General features: G+C 38.4%; 3 protein-coding genes across 4 annotated transcripts in view; 2 read left to right on the top strand and 1 right to left on the bottom strand.

Moving 5' to 3' along the window:
• myo1ha (myosin IHa) overlaps nt 1-1030 on the top strand; it is a 29704-nt gene extending 28674 nt beyond the window's left edge. For both annotated transcript variants that reach the window (XM_028456753.1, XM_028456752.1), the window contains 2 exons: nt 16-115; nt 202-1030. In XM_028456753.1, the coding sequence (XP_028312554.1) occupies nt 16-115; nt 202-228 (127 nt within the window). In that variant the 3' untranslated portion in view covers nt 229-1030. The remainder of the gene's footprint in view (nt 1-15; nt 116-201) is intronic.
• A 277-nt stretch (nt 1031-1307) lies between these two features.
• On the bottom strand, nt 1308-10176 carry kctd10 (potassium channel tetramerization domain containing 10). Its single transcript, XM_028457374.1, has 7 exons — nt 10088-10176; nt 8016-8229; nt 6824-6993; nt 5866-5952; nt 5729-5781; nt 5454-5649; nt 1308-2456 (listed from the first exon to the last, which is right to left on the bottom strand). Exons 1-7 carry the CDS (start codon nt 10088-10090, stop codon nt 2238-2240), a joined length of 942 nt encoding a protein of 313 aa, XP_028313175.1. The 5' UTR covers nt 10091-10176; the 3' UTR covers nt 1308-2237.
• A 1082-nt stretch (nt 10177-11258) lies between these two features.
• ube3b (ubiquitin protein ligase E3B) overlaps nt 11259-14285 on the top strand; it is a 30224-nt gene continuing 27197 nt past the window's right edge. The window contains exons 1-2 of the mRNA XM_028458480.1: nt 11259-11622; nt 11723-11891. Of these exons, the coding sequence (XP_028314281.1) occupies nt 11731-11891 (161 nt within the window). The 5' untranslated portion in view covers nt 11259-11622; nt 11723-11730. The remainder of the gene's footprint in view (nt 11623-11722; nt 11892-14285) is intronic.

Genomic DNA, 14285 nt, shown 5'->3' with positions numbered 1-14285 from the left:
CACATTTATCCACAGTATTAAGATTGAAATCCAAGCAGGAAAAGAGAATGTAGTGGAGTTCACCACTGGACAGGAGCCTATGGTGTACAAGGCTAAGGACGGACACTTAATGGTGGTAAGTTGGGTCATGTTATGATGAAGAAAACATGAAGTGAAGTGCTGTTTAAGTCACATCATAAACTGGAGTGTTTGTTTCTTTAGGTAGCCACTCGGGCGAAGACGCGGTAATTTGTGAAACGACAGGGGAGACACTCAAGAAGGCCCTGAATATTTAATCAGGAGACGATCAGCATGTCAGAAAGACTTTTAACGCTTTACGTTCACAGTACACTCATTTTCAACTTAAACAACTCCAAACACAAACAGCAGTCTAAAGTGTTCTGCATCTAAACACAAGTTTCATACATTCAACAGTTTTTTCAATGACAGTGTATCACAGAAAACACATAATTATTATTTCAATTAATAAAGGAGTTCTGATTCTGATACGAACCAGGGTTGGGGTCAATTACTTTTTAAAATTACAATTTTGTCTTCAATCTTCCATGTTCAATTACAGCTCAATTATGATCACAGTGACCAGCATCTTTTCCAATTACAATTCAAATTACAATTATTCAACTACAATTCTGCTCTCAATAGTCACAATTACCGAGCCTTTAATAAATAACCCAATAAAACTTAACCTTCCTCTTGTGTTAGCATATCTTATGATGACAGGTCAGTTTTGACCCATGTCTTAAATCAGCTGTGGAGATCAGGGGTTCTCAACTGGTCTCACCTTGGGAACCACATTTTGCCACGGTCATTAAATCATTTTTTTTTTTAAATTCAACCAACCAAATTTAGTTTAGATTTGTGGGTCCATGACACACCCAGTACAGGCCGACGATCCACTTTTGGATCCAGACCCACCAGTTGGAAATCGCTGATGTAGAATACACTAAAAAAATATGATCTTATCCATGAAAATATTGATTTTAATATTTTTTTTGTCAGTAAAAACGTTGATTTATATTTTTTTAAATGGTAAAAAAAGTGGAAAAGTTGATATGAAACATATTTTCATAATTATTAATTTAACTACATATGTGTAAGATATAGAACTGTAACATGGTTACACAGATTTGTGTTTAAATAAATTATAATACTTTTTATATAATTTCCGTGACAATGACATCATAAATGTAATGAATTATCAATTAAACAATTACAATTATAATTGACCCCAACCTTGATGCGAACCAAAAGCATTACTTTGTATTTTTTTCAACTGATAATGGTGTATCAAATGAAAACACAACTAGAGCATTTGTAGAAATTTATTTGTGATAAATGATGTATAAATATAAAACATACATTTTGCATTGACTTCTGTAGAAAATACCTACAATGAATGTGATAAAGGAACACAGCTGTCCTCATAGTAGCTGTTTGGTGTTGAAATGTTAGAATCTGTGATGAAGGACAAGCCTAATTTTCCTCCATGTTAACAGACAGGCTTCTCTTCCTGCTTCTGTTCTGCCAGGGGAACATCTCTGGTTACATCAGTACATTTAACACCTCAGGTCACAGATCAAGTTCCGTACATTGAGAATAGGAGGATGTTTTTTAGTTGGATGAGGAAAGTAATATTAAAAAAATACTGACAAAAACTAAATAAAGCTTAAACATTTAAATTACACATCAAACTGTGACATTTAAACTGTTTGAAAATGTTACATTTCATCATGAGGGGTTAGATTACTTTCAGTGAGCATGATATAATAGTCATGAGACTTTGTTTTGTGTGAAACAGCGCCACTATGTGGTTAAAAAGTGATGAACAAGTAAAATAACTTGTTTAACATTTTGAGCTGCTGAATCAATTTTTAAATATATTTTCTCATCTCCAACACAGATCCATACTACTACTACTACTACTACTACTGCTACTAATAATAATACTGGCTTTTCTGAAACGAAATGCACTGGTCCATGTGTATAATAATCATCTGTACAGTGTCAGAATAGGGATAGAAATGTTCTGCAGTTAAAACACATTATAAAGCAAACACCAAAGCACAGACAGTGACTCCAACTCTCCACAATGTCGTCTAATATTCATCTCATAAAGAAACGAACAAAGGCTGATTATTAAGTAAGAAAGGGATGTGAAACAGGGACGTGCTTGATAACATAATAAGGCACATGAATGGTGCAAAGGCATGTCTGTGGTTAGAGACAGAGGTCACAGGTCACTGGTGGTGGTGTGTGCGGTCGTCTGGTCGTTTGATGTGAATCCTACGAACTCTCTCGATTCGTTCTCGCTCCTCTTCCTCGTCCAGGTGACTGGAGCGTCCTGCAGCGCCCCCTGTGGCCTCTAGCAGGGCATTGTCTGGGCCTCGGCCATCGTGGGACTCGTACAGGAGGATGTTCAGGGTCTCCTCATATATCCGCGCCTCAGGGAACTCAACCTAAGAAAAATATAATCCAACATTTTGAGTACACACAAAAATAATCCTAATCTATCTATCTTCTATCTATAATGCAACAATGGTCTGCGTGCGTGTGTGTGAGAAAGAACCAACGGAGAGACTCCCACACGGTAACCAGGACGACAGGTAGCTAGTAACATGCACGCATGCACTCACAAGGTATTTATAATAAAAATATACTAAATGAGTAAAATAAAATAAAACAAAAAAATATTTATAAAAAAAAATACACAAAACGACAACAGAAATGCACAAAACTACACCAAAAAAAGATACGAAAATACACAAAATGACTCCAGAATCACACAACAAGGACAACAAAAAACAATAATTATACAAAAAAATGGACAAAAAGAAAACAGAAAGATACAAAAATATACGACTCCAAAAAACATACATCACCAAACTAAAAATATATACACATTTATCATGTGCATGTCCCATAGAATTAAACCAGGGAAATCACACACACTATTTTACTTTGCAAAGTAACCCGATATTTTATTGCGGAATACGTGCTTCATTTCCTGTTTAGCTTCATTAGCTTTGTGCTGATTGATGCGTCCTGCTCTGGTACGCAGGGCTTCTATATCTGGCGGAGGGCACCGGACTGTCGAGGCTGGGAAGGAGCAGACATGCGCTGCAGCGGACATCACCAAAACGTCTTAATGTGTAAAAACAAATTCACATTCACTATTTAGTGTCCTCTCATACTGTAACTGCACCGTAAACTGCAGCAACTTTGATTTAGTTCATGTTTTACTGGTGCAGTTTTATCTCTTTGTTGGCTATTGATAAAAAATGTGGCTATGACAAATCCAGAGAGTCCAAACATCTTGTTCTCCTTCATTAGAAACACTGACTTATTTATCTGTTTATTGTTGCATTTATGACAAGAACCTCTGACTGCTTTCTCGCGTGATTATATAAATATCGTGAGAACTCCTTTGTCTCGTGACGTCACAGTCGTCCAACCAGAGTGCACCGCGGCGCACTCAAAACGCACCCAGTGGGGATTACCGGACAGCGGGGAAAAACAGGATCAGTGCCGTGGCGCAGCAGAGAGGTATCAAGTGGAAACCCCCAGTAAGAAGAGCGGACGAAGCAATGTATCAGTCTGGTTCCAGTAAAAAGTTACCATAAAAAGCTGTAAATAGACCGATATGTAGAAGTGGGGCAGTGAGGAGGAGACTTCATGTAGTAAAGGAAACTTATCAGTTGAAACACCGACATTTCCATCCATCTTCTTCCCCTTTATCCGGGGCCGGGTCGCGGAGGCAGCAGTGTCAGCAGAGATGCCCAGACCTCCCGATCCACGCACACCTCCTCCAGCTCTTCTGGGGGAACCCCGAGGCGACAAGCCCAGCTCATAGACATAGTCCCTCCAGCGTGTCCTGGGCCTTCCACGAGGCCTCTTCCCAATAGGACATGCCTGAAACACCTCCCAAGGGAGGAGACCAGGAGGCATCCAAAAAAGATGCCCGAGCCACCTCAGCTGGCTCCTTTCGACGTGAAGGAGCAGAGACTCTACTCTGAGCTCCTCCTGGGTGACTGAGCTCCTCACCCTATCTCGAAGGGTGCACCCAGCCACCCTGCAAAGGAAACTCATTTCGGCCACCTGTATCCGCGATCTTGTCCTTTCGGTCATTACCCAAATCTCATGACCATAGGTGAGGGTAGGAACGTAGAATTACGGTATTTTATAACTTTTTTTGCATTCAAATATTCCTTTTAGGAGTCACTGTTTTCTCTACTTCTCAGAACAGCATGAAAAGCAGTTAGATGGATTGCTGAGTGCATACAAACCCAGACCTTCCCCTTATCAAGCCACATTACAGAACTCACTCACACGTGCTGTCCCTTATAAAAGAAAAAGCCAAAAGTGGCACATATTGTTAATAAATGTGCCTGTGTGACATTTTTCTTCCACACATTTAACCCAGAATCGTTTTTCTGGTCAGACTTTATTGAGTTAAAAATATCAAGATTATTATTGCATACCGCCATATGAGTTTTGGTCCATATTGCCCAGCCCTAGTACCTTTCACATTTGAACCGATACTCGGTACCAATGAATCGGCATCAATTTAGGTACTTTTTGTGGCAATAAATGGTAAATGGTGTGTGTGAGGGGGGCGCACGGTGGCTTAGTGGTTAGCACGTCCGCCTCACAGCAAGAAGGTCCTGGGTTCAAGCCCTGGGGTGGACACTTGGGTCCTTTCTGTGTGGAGTTTGCATGTTCTCCCCATGCTGCGTGGGTTTCCTCCGGGTACTCCGGCTTCTTCCCACAATCCAAAAACATGACTGTAAGGTTGATTGGAGTCTCTAAAATTGCCCATAGGAGTGAATGAGAGAGTGAATGGTTGTCTGTGTCTCTGTTGCCCTGTGATGGACTGGCGCCCTGTCCAGGGTGTACCCCCGCCAAGCGCCCTATGAGAGCCGGAGATTGGCACCGGCAGACCCCCGCGACCCTGTTAAAACGGGAATAAGCGGGTAAGAAAATGGATGGATGGATGGTGTGTGTGAGGAAAGCTGACGACTCCCGAATCATGACCTCGGGGTTTGTCACGTGGAATGAAATGTAGCCAACCAAGAGTGAGTTGACTGAGAAACACGTTCAAGATGCGTTCAAGGCAACTCAGAACTCAGCATTTCCCATTAAAATAATTAATATCTCCAACATGCTATAATATTAGATCTTTACAGAGTAGGAGCTCCAACTTCAGGTGGTGTTTCAAGTTGCTTTTTCAAGTAGGAAGTTGAAAAATATTGAGTTCTGAGTTGCTCGGAACGCAGCATTAGATCACGTGTGATTTCTGTCTTGGATAAAGATCAGAGGTGGGACAAAATGGTTGTCTGTGTGTGTGTGATCACACAGTACGATCCAAACTTTTATCTTCATGTGTGGGTCTGTAACAGATCCTATCCTTATGCGTGTACATCGCTTTAGTCAGACAAGGACAAACTGATGCATACCTTAGTCTGCTTCTTTTCAGTGGCGTACACGATGGAAGTGCAACACACTTCTGCGATCTTGCGTCCCTGTCCGTAAAACGACCAGCAGCAGATCTCGTCCCCGATGACGTCTTTAATGAAGAGAACTCGACCATTGAAGCGTAAAGACAGTTTATCAAACAGCTCGATGTTTTTCAGCATGTTGTCGTCAGAGTTGCTGGTGAAGAAAATATTTCATACCAGTTATTCCTGTGAACAATTTGTCAAAACAAAACATCCATCCATATTACACTGACCTGGTATACGAATATTTGTTGTTGCTTCTGTTATACAGCAGTTTAACGGTTGGCTGTAACAAACAAACAAATGTGAAAATTAGAGAAAAAATTCAGTGCAACATAAAAAAGTATATCTCAGGAAACAAACAACAAACTTTATTGGAGGTTGCAATAAGTCTCTGTTCTTCTTTAGATGAAGTCATTAGAGGAACTTTGCAGAGAGGTTCATAGGTTTCTTTGTTCTGTAAGACAGTGACATCACAATTACCAAACAATTACCTAAACCTGAAGGCATGGTTGGGGTCAAATATGATTAATTGCGTAAATGATCATCAGTTACAATTATGACTTATCTATAATTGTAATTGAAAAAATATATATCGCTCTTGTAATCGTTATTGAGTCCAGATAATTCACTTTTTAACTTAATTAGCAAGAAAATTCTATGAAAACTGTCGTTTACAATTTAATTAAATGCAAACCTGTGGAATCATGTTAGTTCTATGGCTTACACAAATGTAGTTAATTATTCAAATATGTTTCATATCAACTTTTCCCACTACCTTCCAGTTCTCTTTAGTATCATTTTACCATTAAAAAAAAATATATATATACGTAATTCTAGGGGTATACTGACAGAAAAAAGGCTCAGACACCCACACCAAACATTAATACAAATATTGTCATAAATTAGGAAGCTTAACAAGGTAACCAAGAGATATGAGAAACAAATTAGATGATAGATAATATTTTTTAGTGTATTTTACAGCTGATTTAAGACAAAACTGATCTGTTATCATAAGAAATGCTAACAGAAAGCTAACACAAGAGAAAGGTTAAGCTTAATGGGGTTATTTATTATAAGCTCAGTAATTGTGATTAATTGTAATTGAACTTTAGTAATTTAGAACGTAATTGTAAATGACTTTCAGGGGAAAAACAATCATTGTAATTGAAAATAATGCCAGACAACATAATCGGAATTGAGTTGTAATTGAACATGGATAATTGTAATCGAAAATTGTAATTGACCCCAACCCTGGCTGTAGGGTAGCGAGAAGGTTTTATTTAACATATGTATTGTTAGAGAGTAGGGCATTGTGCAGAAGATACCTGCAAAGCAGCAGTGCATTCATCAGCCAGGCCCTGAACAAGATAATACTTGGCCTCAGCGAGCAGTTCCTCCGTTTCCCTCCGGCTATCCGGGAGTGGGACCGCCCCGTCTCTGAGGTAGTTCAGGATCGTTCCGAAATGTTTCCCACAACGATCGATCAGGATCCATCCTGTGGTTGTGCATGTGTGCAGTGTTAGCAGAGATGGAGAACATCTGAAGGTAATGCTGTGTGATATAACAATATAGAGTACATCGTAGTGAGATATAAAAATGTCTACCGTTCAATATAACCCTCTATAGTTTACGTCACTAATTTAATGTGTGTGGTCTTGGTCTGACTCTTCTGCAAAAATATCATGAAGCAGGCTAATCCACTCACAGCGACGCTGCTACTTAGCAGTAGCATGTTTACGTCACTCAGAGATACTAGTTTACGTGACTGAAGTAGGTGCTCCTTGTGTAAGACACCATCAGCTACAGAAGCCATGATGGGCTGATCAGATCCAGCCTAATTCTACATCATTTAACAGCAGACATGAGCGTTAAGTGATTAGTTTAGCGCGACAAGGATGCAGAAAATAGATACTATGGTATGCAGAGGTGAAACGCTGCTTTTTTCAATCAGATTGTGTCCATCGGAGCGATCGGAATCATCAATTAGTCTGGTTACAAATTGATTCACTACAGCCAATATGACTCTTCCAAGCAAAATAGCTGCAAACGTGTCTCACAAAGGGAAGTATTAATTTATTTCCTGCTGCTCTAGAAGGACTTTAAAAGAATATAATGTAACAAAACCTCTACTATCATGTATGATCTTTGATGGACTAAAATTCACTACAGGTACGATTTAACATAACAGTGGCCATTATTGATGGTTTTTGCGCCCCCCTGGTGGCATTTCCACATATAAAATTACAAATCAGAACACGTGACAACAGTATATTTAGCAGAAGTCACAAATATTCCTTAATTGAGAAAATTCTTAAAGGAGAAGTACATTTTTTTTTTGCAGATATTCTTTAAAATATATAATGAATAGCAATTTTCAATTCATTACATGTAATTTTAAGGAAGAAATACTATATCGGGAGTATAAACCTACCTATATCTTGATATAAAATGTTCTCCATATCGCACTGCACCATTTCAAGGTGTGCAGGTGTGATGTGCAAAAACACAGACTCTCACCTTCACTATCTGTGAGAACCTCCATCCGCCCGCTGAACATTGCTTTGAGCATTGTGTCCTGTTTGGTCAGCGTCTGCATGGTAGTGTAGTAAAGTGCTCCGCCAACATTTAACTTCACGTATTTGGAGCTGGGGCTGGAGCCTTTGAAGGATGTAGTCCTGGTTGTAGCTGCTGGCACTGCCGAGCTCACCACGCTTTCTCCTGACATCTCTTCCTGTGATACAGAGTAAACACAACAAGGCAACAGATTCGTAAAATCAGTAATACCAGTGGGAGCAAATTTCTTAAGTCCTTTATATTAATGTTTTTAATAAATGTTGGTTCACAAAGTGTCTAATTTGTAGATGTAACAGCATTGTTTGAGCAAGACCGGTAGTGTAGCAAAGCCCGTTACCTCAAAGACTGGGAAAGCTGTCACATTTTCACATTTAAAGTACTTTAATCTACATAAAGTTTTAATCACTAAATTACATGAATGTGCGTGAAAGTAAAAATGGAAAGCTCCTCAATGCCACAATCAGCAGAGACAAACAAGACAAGGCAAAGAAATGCTTTGGATAAAATATTAAAATAATGATATAAAGATAACAGCCACGTGATGTCTTTTAACTTTCACTAAGTAATCTTGTTTAAAACTGAATGGTAATTATTGAAATGATTTTAAAGATTCCTTTTGACAGTCATCAGCAAATTATTAATGCAGATATGAGCAACTGGCCACCTGCGGCAATATACCAAAAAATACACAAAAGGTCAACAAAACCAGACAAAATGGACAACAAATGTGCACAAACAAAATTTAAAAAGATAAAAAGTGACAAGACAAATACACAAAAGTGACTCTAAAAGCACATCAAATGGGAGAAAAATACACAGAAGGACAAAAAAAAACACACAAAATGATAACAAATGAGCACAAAATTAACTGAAAAAGAGAAAAACACACACACACACACACACACACACACACACAATAACTCAAGACAAGAACAAAATAATAATAACACAGATCAAATGGGGGGAAAATACACAAAATGACAACAAAGTACCAACTAGAATATCTACAGTGACTCAGAAAACAGAAAAATACACAAAAGGTCAATGTAATTAGATAAAATGACAACAAATGTGCCCAAAAATAACTGAAAAAGATACAAAGCAAAAAGAAAAATACACAAAATTACTCAAAAAGCACGCACACACACAAATTACTCAAAAACGAAACAATAAAAACGCTGATAAAATAGGGAAAAATACACAAAATAAATGTGAACAAAAATAACTAAAAAAAAGATACAAAGTGCTAACTAAAATGACTATAATTACTCCAAAAACACACAAAAGGACAACAATGAACAAAATGACAACAAATTTGCTTAAAAAAATGAAAAAAGATACATGGCAATAAGACAGATGCATAAAATGACTCAAAAAGCACAAGAAACACAATACAAACCCCATAGTTGTTTCCTGTAATAATGCTCAGATTGGTCATTATTGTAAATGCTAACATGAATGTTGATAATGTGGCCCTCAGATCAGTATATATAATTATATATACTTGTCGACCTTTGTATTTATTACACATAAGCAGTAGAAGTTATTAGATTCATATCTTTGTACCCCCGTCTGACTCTTTTCAAGTTTGGATAAGTTGACTTTTGTTCTCATTATTTCTGAGTCCAATGACCAAGTTATTACGGACTTACTGTTATCACAGATATATGTTGTGTTGCTGATTATATCATGATAATGGTTTCATTAAGTCAGATGTAGATATATGAACGTGTAATTAAACAGTTATGTCGCTTTTCTCAAGCTGTAAACATTTGAACCCTAAACTTTGTCTACAGGGGCCTGTTTCATAGGTAAGAAGTTGTTCACTAGTTAGATTCCTGTCAGAGCGGCTAACCAACGAGCTAACGGGTTAGCATCAAAGTAGTTGTGATTGAGGGTTCATTTCAGCTGCAAAAATAGTGTTCATATCCTCAAGCTTTATTAATATGTATAGCTTTGTAACTTCAGTGTTATATTAGGCTGCAATATTGATTAAAATAAAGGAATATATTTACCATAGACCCCACGACCGACTTCGTAAGTAACTTTAGCCTGCTGCTAACGACAGTCAGCTAACACCCATATCCTTCCGGTCTGCGCTGTATTGTTGCAAAATGACGTAATCGACTCGTTTTAAAGAGACAGTAGTTTTTTTAAAATTTAATTTTAAATTATTATTATTATTATTATTATTATTATTATTATTATTATTATTATTATTTATTTCGAGTAATGTAATACAAACAGAAAAAGCGTTAGTAGTATGTGTACATATATTTTAAAAAAATATATTTTTAGCCTACATGGATAATATACATGATCTGTATTAACATAAATACTGTAAATAAAGATGAATAAATAAACTGCTCGAAGGGGAGTGGGATAAAGTAGCTCTGGTTCAATTTCTACACAGTACATCCATTACATCCATCAGAGATGTCAAACTCATAAGAGTCATAAAGACTAAGAGCTCCATTATTGTGCCAGCCCTAAAATATTAACCAAACAAAACATAAAAAACATGTCCAGAATTTTCCCAAATGTTGTAAATCTGGTCAAAAGTAACATTAAAAAAACAAACAAACAAACAAACAAAAAAAAACACATGTTTTTAAAACGTGGGCAACTATACAATCGGCGCCACATAAAAGGGAAAATACATATTTTTGCTACATGACGTTGTAAATTAAACCTTATATTAAACAAAAATTGTACTGCGACCCCCTGAGAAACGCGCCCCACACTTTAGGACAGAGGCTGCGTCCGAATAGTCCCTCCTATCTCCTTTCCTAGCCACTGTTCCTTCAACCCCGGAAGTGTTTAAGTGGTGGCCACGATAAAGAGCGTCCGAGTTCTCAGGAAAAGAGGCGCAATGCTTCCTTTTTACCTCCTTTAGCCTAGGAAACAGTGGATAAGAAAAGAGATAGGAGGGACTACTGGGACGCAGCCAGAGCATCAGGCCGATGTTTGTGTAACAGTAAAAACAGTCCCCCTAGCTCTCGTTTGTAACGTTGAGTTAAAGACTAGTCTAACTCTGAATTTAAAATATTACCTGTTGTGTAATAATAGACCAACTTTATTTTCGTTATTGGAATACGGAAGTCTTTTATTATTGCTCGGTAAACCAAAAAAAAAAAAAAAAAAGAAGTCCGTTGCAGGACGGAACCACTTCAGGTGACACAGGAGATTACCGTCTGCAGTCGGACTGCAAATCTGCTGTCATTGTTTACATCCGCACACGGTTTGTTCCCTTTGTTTGTGAGGCTGTCTCTGAACCAGGGTCAAACGTAAGGCCAACACGATGCTAAGCAGCAGTGAGTCAAAGTGAGAAAGTCTCCTGGAGTTATTTTTAACGAGCCGATAGCAGCGGACTAGCTCCGTGTGCTAACTGTCCTGGATCCATCTTTCCTGGACTAGATAGACTCTGCTGCCTCCGAGATGACACGTTAGTCCACTTCAGGTTTAAAAGTCACGCTTTCCTCCCAGTCTGGAGTGGAAGGACACACAGATGAGCGGGGAATCGTTACACAGCCTGTCCTAAACACTGCAGGTAGGTCCACTTATACCTGATCTCTCTCTCTCTGTGTGGACAGGGCTGTCAAAGCCAGCACCACTGTTAACTCAGTCCCTGTGTGTGTGTGTGTGTTCAGGTGGCACGATGTTTAGTGCACCTCAAAGCTCCAAGTCCGAGTTCCTGGACAAAGCCAGGCAGGCCAGGGAGGAGAGGAAGGGTGTGAAGGAGAAGGAGAGGGCAGCAGTGCTCATCCAGGCGATGATCAGGAGGTTCCTCTGTCACTGCAGGCTACAGAAGCAAATCAGGTGAAGTGTGAGATATATCTTTTATTTCTGTATTTTTCAATGTTAGTCTCTTGTAAGCTCTGACACTCTGAACTAGGGGCAAACGATTATTTTAATAGTTGAGTATTCTACGGATTATTCTGGCGATTAATCGAGTAATAGGATACAATTTAAAAAAAAAAAAAAAAAATCAACTGAACTTTAACTTAATTTAATATAGTTGACTATAGTTCCAGTGTAGTGTAGAATAAACCTACCCGGAAAGTTTCCTACAGTAGACAGTGAGCATGCACAACTGGCAAACAGTCATGTTGAAAAAAGGTAAGAATATTTCCTGTGCGCATGCGCAGTAAGCCGAATGCCGGTAGTTTCGTCACTGCCCGACTTGTCCCCGTCACTGCCGGACTCGTGTCCTTCTAGCTATAGTTCCGTCAGTTTTATTTTAGCCCTTACGTTTATGTAGAAAAGGTCCGGTGACGGAAATGCGCATGCCCACAGGAAGTGCCGGAACTATAGTCAGGTTTGTCTGAGGTCCGGGTCCAGAACTATAGACTCTTTGTACAAATAATATAAGTCAGTTAAATGAAAAACCAATTAAATTCCTCTTAAGATGAACATTTTTATTGGTAGCTGTTTCTTTAAAGACAGAAAATTGTACATTTGGGTTGGCTTGAAAGCGGAGATCTTCATCTTCTGTTGCTTTAGCTACATGCTTTGGTTTCCAACAGACACACACTTGTACACTTTGTTCACATAACTCCAAGGTCACGAATCACTATGCAGTCGGCTGGACTGGATCATGGTGATAAATCAGCCAAAACATGTTTGTGCCAGCCTTCCCAATGCAGAAGTTACATCTTGGGACTCTCTCGCTTCAGGTACTCACCTGTGTGAGATCTGTTTGCAGCAGCAGCAGTAGGGATGTCCCGATACAACCTTTTTCACTTTTGATACGATAGCGATATTGCAGCCTTGACCCTGAAAAATAACCTAAATAAATCAAATAAAAACAAATTATACTGTTAAAGTGCAAACAGTTCACGTTCACTTCAGTTATTTTGGTCCTTCAAGCTTTTCAATTAAAAGATCTTGAAGAAGTTAGAGAAAACATTACAGGTGACTATATTTTGACACTTGGACCGACTTCGGCGAACTCTAAGTACTCGACATTTTCTTGAATCTACCTTGTAACGGCAAATTACAATATAGTAGATACATAACTAGCAATGTCCATATGTTTTAAAAATCAATTTCTCTCTTATAACGACTTTTTTTTATTTTTTTAAAAAGACTCAAATCAATCACCTTTATTATACATTATGACAATCTGTTCTTGAAAAATCTCATGCATACTGTACCTCCTTAAAATCTCTCAATCATTGAAACAATGAGAAACATCTCCTAGAAATTAAAATAAATGGAAAAAAAAATGAAAAACCCATAGTGTAGCCTCCATAGATCAATAAATCCAAGATCAGTTGCTCGAAGAATGGATCTAAAAAGTTGAAATTGCAGCTCTAAAGTTTTTTTGGTATGGTTTTGTACATTGCATTGTGGGATGTGGAGTCCCAGAGACAGTTTCATACAAGTGTTTTTACTGATATGGTTGGAAATACCTGATCTACAGGAGTAGCATCAGAACAACTGTAGACAGCAACAAACTAAACGTGGTTCTTTTCCGTTTTGCCCCTTCACCCTGGGACTGGAGGATGATGCAGAACACACTGTAGTATGTAAAATGTCATTGTTTAAAAAGTTTTTCCCAAGTGGTCTTAAACAGAGCAACACATATTTACCACAGCTTTTCTAGACATTCTAGTTAATATTTTGGACGTTTACATTATTTTTGTTTGCACACAGAAATGAAAATAATCCAAGTTGTGTTTTCTTTTTGCTGGATAACAGCCTGCAGTCGTTTGTTGTAGTAATCAACAAGTCTCAGACACTTCTTTTGAGGAATCCCAGCCAATTCTTCTTTGGCAAATCTTTCAAGCTCCTCTAGATTTGTAGGCCTTTCGGGTATGGATGCTCTTCTTTAGATCACCCCACATATTTCCAATGGGATTTAAGGGCCAACGGGCTCTAGATTAGTCTCATCAGACTCTTGGCTTCTGGTATACGTAATGTTTTTCCAAGTTGTCCTGAGCATATTTCAGTCTGGCTTGAAGGTGTCTCTTCTTCAAAAGTTGAGTTTTTCTTGGTCTGCAACGTCGCAGATCATTCCTTTAGTCATTGTCTTCTTAGAGACTATGTTTTCTGTGGCCAATTCATTCATATCACCATCACCAGTGTCTTCTTGGCTCTCTCACTAGTTTGCTTTCTAAAGTCTTTGGAATCTATTAGGGATCTAACGATTAATCGTAAGGCAGTTAAAAATCGATTCATAGGTATCGTGGTTCACATCGATATTCTGAA

This window comes from Gouania willdenowi, chromosome 9, assembly GCF_900634775.1.
Source record: "Gouania willdenowi chromosome 9, fGouWil2.1, whole genome shotgun sequence".
NCBI lineage: Eukaryota > Metazoa > Chordata > Actinopteri > Blenniiformes > Gobiesocidae > Gouania > Gouania willdenowi.
Note: the sequence above shows the minus strand (reverse complement) of the source record. Positions and strands in the feature narration are given on the sequence as shown.

Excerpts from the sequence above, each read along its gene's own strand:
- kctd10 (XM_028457374.1), bottom strand. Across the intron at positions 5,953-6,823 it reads AATGCACTGCTGCTTTGCAG|AACAAAGAAACCTATGAACC; the intron begins GTATCTTCTGCA and ends ACTGTCTTACAG. Across the intron at positions 5,650-5,728 it reads AACAAATATTCGTATACCAG|CAACTCTGACGACAACATGC; the intron begins GTCAGTGTAATA and ends TTTCTTCACCAG.